This window comes from Erpetoichthys calabaricus, chromosome 12, assembly GCF_900747795.2.
Source record: "Erpetoichthys calabaricus chromosome 12, fErpCal1.3, whole genome shotgun sequence".
NCBI lineage: Eukaryota > Metazoa > Chordata > Cladistia > Polypteriformes > Polypteridae > Erpetoichthys > Erpetoichthys calabaricus.
In genome coordinates this window covers 147307431-147322832 of record NC_041405.2, presented here as the reverse complement: position 1 = coordinate 147322832, position 15402 = coordinate 147307431, and the positions used below count along the sequence as shown (strand labels likewise).

At 40.5% G+C, this 15402-nt stretch overlaps 1 protein-coding gene across 2 annotated transcripts in view; it reads right to left on the bottom strand.

Moving 5' to 3' along the window:
* The window catches only part of LOC114662831 (lipoprotein lipase), a 52902-nt gene that overhangs the window by 10092 nt on the left and 27408 nt on the right, over nucleotides 1-15402 (bottom strand). For both annotated transcript variants that reach the window (XM_028816521.2, XM_028816522.2), the window contains one exon: nucleotides 6977-7219. In XM_028816521.2, coding sequence (XP_028672354.1) covers nucleotides 6977-7219 — 243 coding nt within the window. The remainder of the gene's footprint in view (nucleotides 1-6976; nucleotides 7220-15402) is intronic.

Genomic DNA, 15402 nt, shown 5'->3' with positions numbered 1-15402 from the left:
AACATTGCAATCGAGCTCCAGCCTCACTGATGCACATGATCATTAACGATTAAAATCACTTTGGATAAAAATCTTTGAATGCCTGTCATATAGCCTTGGTGTCACACAAACTGCTAACCCATTAACAGCTGTGTTTGGTGGGCTCCCAGATGGGCTTAAAGTGAAGGAGGACAAACAAATCGTAATGGCCTTCACTTCACTATTAGAACGTAGGCTTATTTTGCTCAACTGGAAGAATTCTAACTGATCACCTATAAGTCAGTGGGTAACTGATGTCCTATACTTTGTGAATTTCCCCTTGGGATTAATAAAGTATCTATCTATCTGAAATTAGAAAAATTCAAATTCTCACTCAGAGGATCTCATCAAAAGTTTTTTTTTTCTTTTAATATGGTAAGATCTAATCAATAACATTTTAGAATAAGCTTCAATATCGGGGAAAAGGATACTCTTCCTTCCTTGTTGCTTTTAAAGATTTCTTTCTTTTGGGTAGGGGCTGAATTTTGGTTTTGTTAAGGTTGATTTGATGGTATGGATTGTTATTCGCTTTTAATTAAAATCAATAAAAAACGCTATGTAAATGTGATTAATTAATTAACGAATTACCGGTGCTCAGAGCCATAACATCTTACTCAGGTGGGATGCGATCATCTGTTGTGTTTTTATATCCACATTTGCTCATTAATGTTATGATTTGGTTTTCTTATAAATTTCTTTCCTAGTTTACTATAAACCTTATTTGGAAATTTTATTTTATTTTACTTATTTATGCATTTATTTTTTGCTGTAAGGGTTTTAACATGTTCTAAACTAAAAGTCAAGAGGTGTAAAACCAAAAGTCAAAAGAGTCTAAAATCGGGAGTGCACTCCCCTCGATTTTCTCGTATACTGATATGGAGGAAAAGGTCGTCAGAACCACTTCCAGTTGAGCAAAATTTCTCAAGTATCATATATCTTTGTTTCTCATCATAACTAATTGATTATATTGATACACAATCATTTACCTCTATTTATAATCAAACTTTATATTAAAATGATATTTTCGGACTTACGGAGGTCGAAAACAGTGGTGCAATTTTTTCATGGTTACAAATGCATTACCATGCAAAGTAAAAAGAGTTATAATAATAATTCTTTGCATTTATATAGCGCTTTTCTCACTACTCAAAGCGCTCAGCAATTGCAGGTTAAGGGCCTTGCTCAAGGGCCCAACAGAGCAGAGTCCCCTTTGGCATTTATGAGATTCGAACCGACAACCTTCCAATTGCCAGTGCAGATCCCTAGCCTCAGAGCCGCCACTCTGCGCCAAGGATTGTGCGTATTAGTCGAGGTATAGCTGCGATTCTTGAGAGACAATCTACCAGAAATTATCGTAGGGACCTGGGTTCGAATCCTGCTTATGGCACATTGGTGAGTGGAAGAATATATCTCTAAAATAAATTTAAAAAAATCTTTCTCTTCAATGAGCGGTGGTTTGAATCCTACATTGCAGATGTAGTTGTTTATTATTCTTTTTTGATTAAACAAAAACTGTTTAATGAATGATTGATTTGTCATGGAACACATGGAGAACACGCAGAGTTAAAATCACACTTAAAGAAACTGCCTACCCATTCCATTGAATCATAATTATAACAAATAATAATGCATTTCACTTACTTATATAGCACCTTTAACATGGTCTGAGACGGCTGCACAGATAATCAAGAGTGGTACAATAAAAATGAAAGCACAATAAGAATGAATAAATAATAGTGCAAAGCCTTTGTGTTTGTATGTATTTATAAAATCTGGGAATTTTTTGATTACATCTTGCCTGAAGAAGGGGCCTGAGTTGCCTCGAAAGCTTGCATATTGTAATCTTTCTAGTTAGCCAATAAAAGGTGTCATTTTGCTTGGCTTTTCTCTAAAATCTGGGAAGTAATATATTGTAGTTGATGCTGACATTTAATTAATTTGAAGTAGGTACAAATAAATATTTGGAAATATCGCAAAGGGAAATGTTTATATACTTATAGTAAACAGCACACACACCATTTAGTTAATTATATATATATATATATATATATATATATATATATATATATATATATATATATATATATATATATATATATATATATATATATATACTCTATATATATCTTCTTCTTCTTTATTCGGCTGTGGATCCAAAAAGTTCTATCTTGGTCTCATCAGACCAGAGAATCTTATTTCTCACCATCTCAGAGTCCTTCAGGTGTCTTTTAGCAAACTCCATGCGGGAGTTGGCCTTAATTCTAAGAGGTATGTGTGGAGACAACCAGGCACTGCTCATCACTTGTCCAATACAGTCCCCACAGTGAAGCATGGCAGTGGCAGCATCATGCTGTGGGGGTGTTTTTCAGGTGCAGGGACAGGACGACTGGTTGCAATCGAGGGAAAGATGAATGCGGCCAAGTACAGGGATATCCTGGACAAAAACCTTCTCCAGAGTGCTAAGGACCTCAGACTGGGCCGAAGGTTTACCTTCCAACAAGACAATGACCCTAAGCACACAGCTCAAATAACGAAGGAGTGGCTTCACAACAACTCTGTGACTGTTCTTGAATGGCCCAGCCAGAGCCCTGACTTAAACCCAATTGCGCATCTCTGGAGAGACCTAAAAATGGCTGTCCACCAACGTTTACCATCCAACCTGACAGAACTGGAGAGGATCTGCAAGGAGGAATGGCAGAGGATCCCCAAATCCAGGTGTGAAAAACTTGTTGCATCTTTCCCAAGAAGACTCATGGCTGTATTAGCTCAAAAGGGTGCTTCTACTAAATACTGAGCAAAGGGTCTGAATACTTAGGACCATGTGATATTTCAGTTTTTCTTTTTTAATAAATCTGCAACAATTTAAAAAATTCTTTTTTTGTCTGTCAGTATGGGGTGCTGTGTGTACATTAATGAGGGAAAAAATTAATTTAAATGATTTTAGCAAATGGCTGCAATATGACAAAGAGTGAAAAATTGAAGGGGGTCTGAATACTTTATATATATATATATATATATATATATATATATATATATATATATATATATATATATATATATATATATATATATATACACACAGTATATCAGTGGCGGACCGTGCATTTCACACCTAGGCCTTCAGTAGTGCTCCGTCTGAATTAACCCGCCCCTCAAAAACTAATTTATGGTTATTAAAAACCATCTTACTATGCAGAAATACAGCATAAAGAGCCATTGCATCGCAGATAGATAACTCCTGTAGCCACAATAAATGCCTTTATTGAATAGACAAACCAGAGGTGAACAAGTTCCTTTCTACTGCAGCTACAGCCCGCGACACAAATAAAAAACATCAATAATAACTCATAAACTTGCAATATTATTTAGGAAAATCGCAACATTTTACTCACCAAAAATTCGGATTATTTGTAAACAAAATCCATCCTCCTCTCTTTCCTCAAAAACAGTTCAATTACTCTGTCGTACAGACTATCCATGCGCTTCAGTTCCATCACGAAGTCCCTTTCTGAGCTAATGCTGAAAGTCAAACCTGCCCTGTCATATTTCTGGCATAAGTTTTAATTTGCTTTAGGGTTGAAAATGTCCGCTCGACAGAAGCAGTGGACACGGGAATGCTCACCGCCAAACATACCAATGTGTACAGCTGCCCCATGATGCTCTCATTCAGATTTTTATATTACACCATCCTATCCAATCAACGGGTCTGAATACGGTGATATTGCTGTACGCCTGCTAGAGGGCCCTAGTGACACCAACTCAAAATCTGATTGGTTGAAGCAACGGTTTAATAGGCCAGCAGAGAAGGCCTTGAAGGCCCTGACGGCCCGCCACTGCTGTATATATGCTGTTCTGCAGCACGATTAGAATCGTCTGATTATTAAAGGTGTAGGTCTATTTTATAAGCATATTTTATAACATCAATGTTAATACAGAGTATAACTATAATTATTATTATTCTCTATTAGCATTCATATGAACGACTTGTGAAATTAGTGTTAAGTATAAAAAATGAAACTATGATTATACAATTCAATATTTACTATATTTATACATTATTATATCTGTCTTTACACATTTTGCACACATATTTAATAAATGTAATAAACTTCACCAAGAATGTTTAAAAAATCATTCAAAAAATGTGTATGTGAATGTAAATATATCTGCACAAACCAACACTCGTGAGTAACATTTTTAGAAAGTTCAAAATGAAACGCAAAGTGTCTGTGTGCCGACTCGAACAAGCTTTTGCAGAATACATTAACTGACAAGAGGTTGGCCTGCCCTTTCCGAGTTTTGGTAGCCAACACGAGCCGTGATTCGCCAATTTTTGGTAGCCGACCGAGCCATCATTGGCCAATTCTTGGTAGCTGATACGGGCTGCGATTGGCCCGAGCTTTCAATTCTTGGTAGCAGAAAGCGATCTGATTGGTTTTCACTACCAAGAATTACCTCGACTCATGGCTGCTCGGGGGCCCTTATAGTCACCTAAAAAGTATTAGGAAAGTTTTCTTGCAATATACTGCTATTGGTAAAACTGCATTTAGCTACATTTAATTATGAAAATGATGGTGGAAATAAAAAAAATATATCAAAAAATTAAATGCATTATCAGGAACACGACGGAGACGTAGCAGCTTATTGTTCCCATTACATCATTATATTTACATGGCATCTTCAATGTTTACACGTTATTGTTAAACTAATGATGTATAAATGAAAATAAAATTAATAATCGTTATTTAAAGAATATGCGTTATATTGAATACAGTTTTTAATATCGTGTACACATTTATATTTCCATGATACAAAAAGTTTGGATGGTTGTTTAAATAAAATACTACATCTGGTTGCGTGATTTTTCTCAAATTTGATATCTACTTATTTTTCATCATTTCTAATATCCACATAAAATTTGAATGATATATCTTTATTTAAGCCATAGTTTACTTGAAAAAATATGAAACATGTTCAGTTAACGTACCACTTCCAGTTGCCGCAAGTGGCCCAAAACTTGATAAGATTCTTTATTTTTGATAAATGCAGGTGCACATAATCTCATTGATCAGGTCAAAGCATTTTTGAGTTATCGTGTTTACACAAAGACATACACACAGACAAACATAATTTTAAAAATGGTATTTTCAGATTCAGGAAGGTCTAAAATGTCAAGATTCATCAAAATCTCAAGACCAAATTATTTTCACGATTCCTACACTTTCTCAATACAGTGGAACCTCGGTTTGTGAGCATAATTCGTTCCGGAAACATGCTCGCAGTCCAAAGCACTCGTGTATCAAAACGAATTTCCCCATAAGAAATAATGGGAACTCAGATGATTCGTTCCACAACCCAAAACTATTCATATAAAAATGATTAATACAAAATATAAAGTAAAAATACATAAAACAAATTAACTTGCACTTTACCTTTGAAAAGAATCATGGCTGGTGTGAGTGAGTTTCTAAACTCTTGTGGGATTCCACCCAACGGGACGACACGCAGAAGAGCGTCCCAAAGCAATCGCAGTCTCCCAGCGTTGTAGCAGTTCACTGTAAAAGCGAATCCGAAAAGATCGCGGACATGCTATAAGCGCCTGCCATCAATGGGTGATACAAGGAACATCATAAATGCGCAGGGCACAGTATTATTTGGCCATGGCTCTGCCTGACTGCTGTGTCTGTGTATAGGAGAGCGGCAGATCCCGCTACAATAAATAACTGCGCTGTTGCTGTTTCAAGCTGAATAAAGCTGGTGTTGCTAAAGTACTGAGACTCAGCTTCGTGCTTTGGGGTGCAAGACAGGGACTCGCACGTCACAGCACACACACACACACACACACACACAGAGTCACAATGCTGTAGTAAACAGTATACGCTCATACGGATGTTGACTATATGAGTGAGGCATGCCGACTCAGACGGAGAATAGGAGACAATTACCCACAATCCCAAAGCGAGAGAGAAAGAGAATAACCATTGGCTCAGTTGTGATCACATGACGCTCAGCAGACAAAGCGTATACATACTACTCGTATTGCAAGACCTCACTCGTTTATCAAGTCAAAATTTATTAAAAATTTTAGCTCGTCTTGCAAAACACTCGTAAACCAAGTTACTCACAATCCAAGGTTTCACTGTACTGTGTATACGAGAAAGTAAAAAGGAAATACAAAAGGCAGTTGAGGGTTGCAAAAGCAAACTAAATCTGCGGTAGTTAGCTGATGGCCCGCTGGAGTCTCATACAGGGTGTCATCTCCTCCTGAGCTGGCCTAAAATATGTGGTACCACCCTGGGACAAGAGGGGGCACTGTTGCTAATAGTCTTGACTCCCTTTTCCCTCACAGCCTTGAGAAATCGCCCTCTTGAGGGCAACGGAGCCAAAGAAGCCCCATCCACTCCGGTCTGGCTGGTGTAAAGGAGAGACACTCCTAGGAGGTCCTTACACGCCACGAGGAAGGCCATACAGACGCCTCGAAGCTTTACACACATTGGCAACTTGCCCAACTTTGCCGTGCCACCGAGATTTTTGTGGCAACGAATTAAACAGGGTTTTGTCCAGTTGGCCCCCCCAAATATTTTTCAGCTCACCTTGCATCACCTGTGCCCCAGTACAAGGGGTCTCAGGTAACAACTAAGTGTATTAAAGCAGCAGTTCATTGGTCTGTCTGCTTACCAACCAGGATACCGAGCTGTTCTGGTGTGTGGTGGGTGCAGCAATGCGCTATACCAGTGCAGGCTCCCCAACCTAACCTGACCTGAACCTTATTTGTTCCTTGGAAAGTTTATGGAGGACAACCACACTTGAAAATTAGAACAGAAATGATGAAATTGACATCAAATCTCTCCCTCTTTGAAGATCACATAAAGTGGTGTCAACAAACATGGATCTCCACGTTCCACAGAAATGGAAAGCTTAAAAGACTGAAGCTACAGCCTCCTTCTAGAACTTGTACCTCGGAAGGGCATTATTGCCCGGGTCCTGGTGAACATCTTGGTGCTCCGACGGTTGCGAACAGGCTGGACGTCGTAACCCACAGTGTTGCAGCGGTGCTTGCGGCAGCTGAGGCAGAAGCCATGATCGAACAGCTCCTTGCTGCTGCAGCGGTACGCCAGGCTGGGCTCCTGCTCGTGCAGTAAGGAGTCGATGAAGAGATGAATGGAGCGTTCGTGTTCGCACTTTACTGCCTCGGAGAAACCTGCATGAAGGAAAGCCACAAATGTTAAGAGTTATTTACCCTCCAGAGGATCCACAATTTTATTTTCACACTTACACACCTGTGGACAGTTTGTTCAATGTTAGAGCATTAGCGATACGCTTAGCTGCCGTTGATGAAATGTAATAAATGTTTCTGAAAAAAGTTGTAAAACACTGAGAACATGTCATATTATTAGAGCATGGAGACTTGTTAACACAACAGAATCAGAGGAGAATGAAGCCATTAACCCGTGTCGGCAAGGCGGCCAAAAATAGAAGGAGGAAGGGAACACATGGCGGCTGTTACAGAGAGTTGGGTGCGGGGAGTGAGAAGGGGGGTGGACGGGACAACTGGCTAAGATCTCATCTCGGACGACCCTGCCAACTGCCCTCCCCATAGTGAGGAGTAGGGCCGGGACAGGACTGGTGGGTTTTGAGGGACACTCAGTAATGATCTTTCCACAGGTTCACCTACAAAAACCTTATTATGAGGTGGGCAGTGTTGGTCCTGGAGGGCCGCAGTGGCTGCAAATTTTTGCTCCAAACCCAATTTTCTTAATGAGATGTCAATTATTGCTGAAAAAGTGCTTCTTGCCCAAGTGACATTTTCATGCTTTATTTTCAGTGGTCTCGCGTGTTTAGGTTCTCCACCCTTAATTGCTTATTTCAGTCTTAAACAGCTGCTTTTGTTGTTTTTGGTGGATCCTTATTAACAATAAGATGCAAATGACAAAGGAGCCAGTAGTTCTCCGTCTAACCTGTTTCCATTTACACCTGTGTGGATTCATCATGCACTATTAGGCTTAATAAAACACTTAAGAGAAAAATGTGGCAAACTGAAAATGATGCATTTTAGGCTTCAAATCATTTGGATGATATCATTGGAAAGGAAAAAATCCAATGATGTAAGAACGTAACATTGCAGACTACAATTAAATAAGGTCTGAGACCGGCAAGGATTGGTTTCTAATTAAGCAACTGGGTTTAAAACGAAAACCTGCAACCACTGTGGACCTCCAGGACCGACACTGCCCACCCCTGGTCTAGATAGTCCAGTTCAATCATCTTCTAGGCGCTCCACCAGAGGCCATGAGTGACTGCAGCAGTGCTGATCTCAGGATCTCACTAAACCATCCAATTGGTAGTGGTGACAAGCGGTGTGTACAAAGGACAGGAACTTAATCCATGCCAGCTTATTCATACTGGGAATTCCTCATTTGTGGGGAAACAATTGCAAACTCCGCTCTCCATCATAAATGGGGGTTCAATGGCTGACCCACACGTCTTGACAATCGTTGAACCATTCAGATGGACATCGAAGTTCCATCACAGACCTGATATTGCTTATGTGTCGCTGCTCTGTGACAGGCCCCTCAGAATTTTGTTTCTACTACACATGGCTGCAGATAGGTGTGAGTAAACATTTATAGTAGCAGGTAAGTGAATCTGTGGGAACAGAACTCGTGGATAGATAGATAGATAGATAGATAGATAGATAGATAGATAGATAGATAGATAGATAGATAGATAGATAGATAGATAGATAGGAAAGGCACTATATAATAGATAGATAGATAGATAGATAGATAGATAGATAGATAGATAGATAGATAGATAGATAGATAGATAGATAGAGGAAAGGCACTATATAATAGATAGATAGATAGATAGATAGATAGATAGATAGATAGATAGATAGATAGATAGATAGATAGATAGATAGATAGAGGAAAGGCACTATATAATAGATAGATAGATAGATAGATAGATAGATAGATAGATAGATAGATAGATAGATAGATAGATAGATAGATGTGAAAGGCACTATATGATGGATAGATAGATAGATGTGAAAGGCACTATATGATAGATAGATAGATAGATAGATAGATAGATAGATAGATAGGAAAGGCACTATATAATAGATAGATAGATAGATAGATAGATAGATAGATAGATAGATAGATAGATAGATAGATAGATAGATAGATAGATAGGAAAGGCACTATATAATAGATAGATAGATAGATAGATAGATAGATAGATAGATAGATAGATAGATAGATAGATAGATAGATAGATAGATAGATAGATCCTGACACACTTCTGCTGAATGATTTGTTGGCTGAAGGTCCTCGTTCTTGGTTTGCCACAGAGAGGATGTGCAGCGTTGTTGATAACGCCACTCAGTTTTGTTAAAATTCTCTCCTTTGCTACGACCTCCTGGGGGTCCAGAGTGTGTCCCATAACTGAGGCTGCCCTTTAAGGCCACAGATATACTTAACGTTGCGCTTGAGAACACTAATTCTACGCAAGCATTGTACTGACTATACTTGCATGTGTACTTCAAGTAAATCTGGAGGATTCCACCAGGTGGCAATGTGAGGAATCACCACAGCTTTGCTGAGTTGTGAGTTGAAGGAAGAAAGATGCTAAAGCTAAAAATTGTTTGCACTCTGATAATATTGCAAAGTTGCAAAAAAAAAAAACAAAAGACGGAAACAGCAACACAGAAGACGGTATGTGAGACCTTTAAGCTATTGCGTCATTAAGGGTGAATATGCGGCACTTGTATTGCCTATGCGAGAAACGGATGAATAAAAGCACCATGAATACATTCACATGTCAATATTTAAGTCGCATGATTTGCTTCATGGCATCGAACCATTCATCAAACACTGAAGCACGCAGATTGATCCTGTTGGAGCAGCACTGCGGCTTGCCGTCACATGTTGATAGTAAACCACGATGCTGATGTCACGTACTAAAAATTGAACACACGCGTTTCATTAACTTTGGATGACACAGAAAATGCGTCAAAAGAACGCTGGGAACGTTTGGCAGCCATGAAGTGTGCATGTAAGTATAAACCTGCTCTTGCTTAGCTTGTTGATTCGGTGGACCTCCCATGATGCGATGTTACCAGCTTGTTTACAGTAATTAATGAATAGTAAACTCAGCCAACAGAAATGTCACAAAAATATGAATAATAACAATTTAAAATGAACAAAAACAACAATAAAACAGGATAACTACAATGAAGGGGACCAAACACTGACTGTAATGTAACAATAACAACAATCACAATGTTAATAACAATAACAATAATAATAATAATACATTTTATTTAATAGACACCTTTCTTAGCACTCAAGGTCACCTCACAATAAAATTAAACAACATTAGTAAAATAAAAACAAGAGAATGATAAATCACAAAGCAATAATTAGCAAACAAACAAAGATAACTGGCAGTAACAGTGCAAAATTCACAATTGGTATGCCAGTTTGAAAAGATAAGTTTTGCGGGCAGTTTTAAACTGTGTTATTGAATCGAGCTGACGGATATGAGAGGGAAGAGAATTCCAGAGTTGAGGAGCACAATGAGAGACGCTCGAGCTCCCATGGAACTGAGTTGCTTTTAAATAATATTAATAACATGCTACGAAACTAGACAAAACCTGTCCGAAACAAATCCATGTATAGGATTCATCACACGCTCACCCAGCATTTCCATTCCATGTTGTGAATGAGCTTTATGGAGAACAGGGTCTATGAAGAGGACTCATCCCCACTCTGCAGACACTGGGTACACATTGCATGGCATCACTGGTGGCACACTCTCCCTTACCCACATGGACATCAATCTTCTTGAAAGCTTTTGTCTAGTATGTTGAATGAAAGCAGAATCTGCGGAGGACCCCCCCATCTGTGAAGAGGTAGGCCGTGTAAAGGGCAACCAGATGTAGTCCAGCCAGAAATGAAACTTGAGGTCCTGACGCTTTGACGCTGACACCACTGTGCCACCCTGCTTCTAGACACAATGTGCAAATCCAAGGCTGCTTCTCATTCCTTTTTCTCTCAGACAACCCCCCACATCGGGCTGTTCTCCTCGTGATGGGATTTCAAGGGCAACATGGATTTAAGTGCATTCCTCCGAGCCGCCAACGAGTAGCTCTGTTAGAGCCTGTGCCAAATGAGTGAGGCCCCTCACGCAGAATGTAAATTTTCCTTAATAACAGAGTTGGGATTAGAAAGACGATACCAAAAACAAATGTGGGAAACCCTGTATTTTATTAATTTTTTTTTTTTGGGGGGGGGGGACACACCGTTTTTGGTTTCTAGGACAGAGACATAAAGAATAAGATATCTAGGCAGACAAGTATGATGCCGATTTCTTTAGGCCATTTTTTAAATAATTATGTTGAAGCAAATAAACATTGCATATTTAATCAAACTTGATAGTTGCGGATTAATACGGATGTCCTTGAGCTGCACAGACTGAAGGCTGATGTGGCGTCTACAGAAATTCTTCAGACCCCTTCACTTTTGTTTTTTGTTCTACTTTATGTTATGTTGCAGCCTTGTGCTAAAATCATTTAAATTCATTTTTTTTTTCCTCATCAAGTAACAGTCAATACCTCCGAACGTGAATGTGAAAACAAGACTTTAGGAACTTTTGCAAATTTATTAAAAATTAGCTGTCCCCCGCGGCTCCGCCCGCATCATAATTAAACAGGACAAACTTTAAAAGTCAATAAACAGAGGCAAGGTCCGCTCCAAAACATGGCCAGAGGTAGAGCGACTCGAACGGAGGCTGGCGCATGAGTGAAGAGGGTCATGCCCGGCTCCCCACTCCTGACGTCATGCTTCTCCCTCCCCTCAGCCCATTGCATATCTCTCAGATTCTCTTCCAAATAAATCGGTACCACAAGTGAACTATGACACTTAGCGCAATGAGAGAAGCCGCAAAATCAACCGGAATGTTCAAGCAAATTCTAGAAAAAAACCTGATCTAAATCCGTGAAGTAATTCTCTCGTTCGCTAGCTAAGCAGAGGTAAGGTACGCACCCCTAAGCTTGTGCGTGAGTGAGCCTCCCCTCGGCCCACAGTGTCTCCCTCAGCTTTTAAATCAGTACCGCAAATAAACTATGCTACTGAGAGCGATGAGAGAAGTCGTAAAATCAACCGGAATGTTCAAACGAAAAACCCGATCTAAATCCGTGAAGTAATTCTCTCGTTCGCTAGCTAAGCGGAGGTAAGGTACGCGCCCCAAAGCTTGTGCGTGAGTGAGTGTCCCCTCGGCCCGCAGTGTCTCCCTCAGATTTGCGCTTTTAAATCAGTACCGCAAGTAAACTATGATACTGAGAGTGATGAGAGAAGTCGTAAAATCAACCGGAATGTTCAAGCAAAACACCAGATCTAAATCCGTGAAGTTGTTCTCTCGTGAAAAGCAGACAGACCGACAGACAGACAAACGTTTTCGATTTTATATATAGAAAGATACAAAAACTGAAATATGCCCTTGACACAAGCATTCGGACCCATTCCGTCGATCCCCATTGAGATGTTTCTACACCTCTTTTGGGGGTCCACCTTCGGTCAATTCAATTGAGTGGACTGAATAGAAAAGGCTCAGAAGATGTCTAAAGAAAGAACTACAACTGATCAAAATCCAAGCCATGACGTCGAAGGAATGGCCTGCCGAGCTCAGAGATAGCACTGTGTGGAGACGCAGATCTGGAGAAGGCGACGAAAACTCCCAACAGCATCGAAGGTTCCCAAGAGCACAGTGGCCTCCATAATTCTTCATTGGAAGTAGTTGGGAACAAGCACAAGTCTTCCTAGAGCTGGTCACATGGAATAAATGAGCAATCTGACGGGTGAGTAGGGCCTTGGTAAGTGAGGCGACTAAGGGTGTACTCACACTGGCGATTAGTTCCGTGCCCAAGTACATTTGTCCGCTGTCCACCGAAGGTCTCCATCCAACCTGAGAGAGCTTGAGAGGATCAGCAGAGAAGAATGACAGAAAATCCCCAAATCCATGTGTGCGAAGCTTCAGACCTAAAAAGACTCTGGGGTAGAATTGCTGCCAAAGGGACTTCAACGAAGTCCTGAGTAAAGGGTCTGAATACTTGAGTCAATGGGATATTTCAGTTTTTTATTTTGAATACATTTCTGAAATCCTGCTTTTGTCTTTGTCATTCTAAGGTATTGAGCTTTGCTTTGATGAGGGAAATAATGAATTAAAATGCTTTTGACACAAGGCCGCAACATAACAAAATGTGAAAAAAAAAATGAAAGGCTCAGAGTACTTCCTGAAGGCGCAGTAACGAACGAGCACCTGTGCTTTGTACAGACTGGCACTGGGTGACCTGAAAATCCAGGCCTACATCTGGCTGCTAACAGCACTCACTTCTCTCTCTATGCCTTGAACGTCAAATTTATTCCTGATTTGCGCACCACACTACATTAGGAAAATGCTTTGTGTTAGTCTTCTGTACGAAAGTCACTATAAAAGCAAGGTGTTCTAGACCTCCACTGTTTGCTCACTTCCTAGGCTAATGACTATGAATATGACTTCTAGGCCAGGGGTCTTTACATAGGCCCCCTAGTTAATAATTATGAGTATGACTTCCATGCAGGGTGAGAGGCTTTGCACAGAACCCCTGGTCAACAACTGTGGGTAGGACATCCAACCAGGGTGAGAGGTTTTGTGTAACCCAAGTCAATAATTGTGGGTATGACCTCCATCTGGGCAAACAGTCTTTGTGTAGCCCCCCCATCCCCAGTCAATGACTTTCATCCAGTGTGATAAAGCTTTGTGAAGGTCCACCCTGGTCAATAATTGTGGGTATGAGTTCCATCCAGGCTGAGATGCTTTGTGCAGGTCCCCCTTGTCAACAGCTTTGGCAATGACTTCTACCTGGGCCAAGATTCTTGGTGTAGTCACCCTAGTCAATAACTACAGGTATGACTTCCACCCATGAGGAGAGTCTTTGTGTAAGCCCCCCTCGTCAACAATTGTGGGTAGGACTTCCATTAAGGGTGAGAGGCCTTGTGTAAGCCCCCTAGTTAACAACTGAGGGTATGACATCTATCCACAGTGAGAAGCTTTGTGTAGACCCTCTGGTCAACAAATGTGGGCATGACGTCTATAAACGGTGAGAAGCTTTGTGTAGACCCTCTGGTCAACAAATGTGGGTATGACTTCCAACCAGGGTGAGAGGTTTTGTGTAACTCGAGTCAATATTTGTAGTTATGATATCCATCTGGTCCAAGATACTTTGTGTAGGCCTCCTAATCAATAATTATAGTATAACTTCCATCCATGGTGAGAAGCTTTGTGTAGATCCCCTAGTCAACAACTGTGGATAGGACTTCCATTAATGGTGTGAGGCTTTGTGTAGCCCCCTGCCCCCTGTGGGTATGACATCTATCCACGGTGAGAAGCTTTGTGTAGACCCCCTGGTCAAATGTGGGCATGACTTCCAACAAGGGTGAAAGGTTTTGTGTAGGACCTCTCCCGCTCCCTACCCCTCAGTCAATACTTGTGGGTATGACCTCCATCTGGTCAGGGACACTTTGTGTAGGCCCTCCTAGTTAACAATTGTGGGTATGACGTCTATCTACGGTAAGAAGCTTTGTGTAGACCCCCTGGTCAACAAATGTGGTTATGACTACCAACCAGGGTGAGAAGATTTGTGTAAAACACCCCCTACCCTGGTCAATATTTGTAGGTATGACCTCCATCTGGTCCAAGATACTCTGTGTAGGCCCCTTGATCAATAATTACTGTATGACTTCCATCCATGGTGAGAAGCTTTGTGTAGACCCCCTACTCAACAACTGTGGGTAGGACTTCCATCAAGGGTGAGAGGCTTTGTGTAGCCCCCCCTAGTAAACAAATGTGGGTATGATGTCTATCCATGATAAGAAGCTTTGTGTAGACTGAGAATTTACTGTGTTGCTTTAGTTACAATGGATTTCTGGAATCCTTCCTAAACTAATGACTGATCTTACAGTTTATGGAGTTCTTAGCGTTACAGTTGTATGTACCTGGAAGGAAGGAGTGGCATCCTGGCTGGGATAAAGGAAGGAATATTGCTCATCCAGGAGGCCACAATGGATACTCTGGGTGAAAGGGCATACTGGGGGCAGCTCATTCCTCTACAGGACAGGTGGCAGTGTTCCTCAGGGCTGAACCCAATTAGGACACCCACAGGGTGGCATGGGAGTTGGAATCCAGAAATTCAATCCTGGCAGGGTCCTTGTGTACAACCAGAGGGTAATGCCACGTGAGGCCATATGGCCTGGCACCTGCAACATCTATCCATTTAATAACAACAACAATAATAATAACAATAGTAACAATAATAACAATAAAAATAATAATAATGATAAT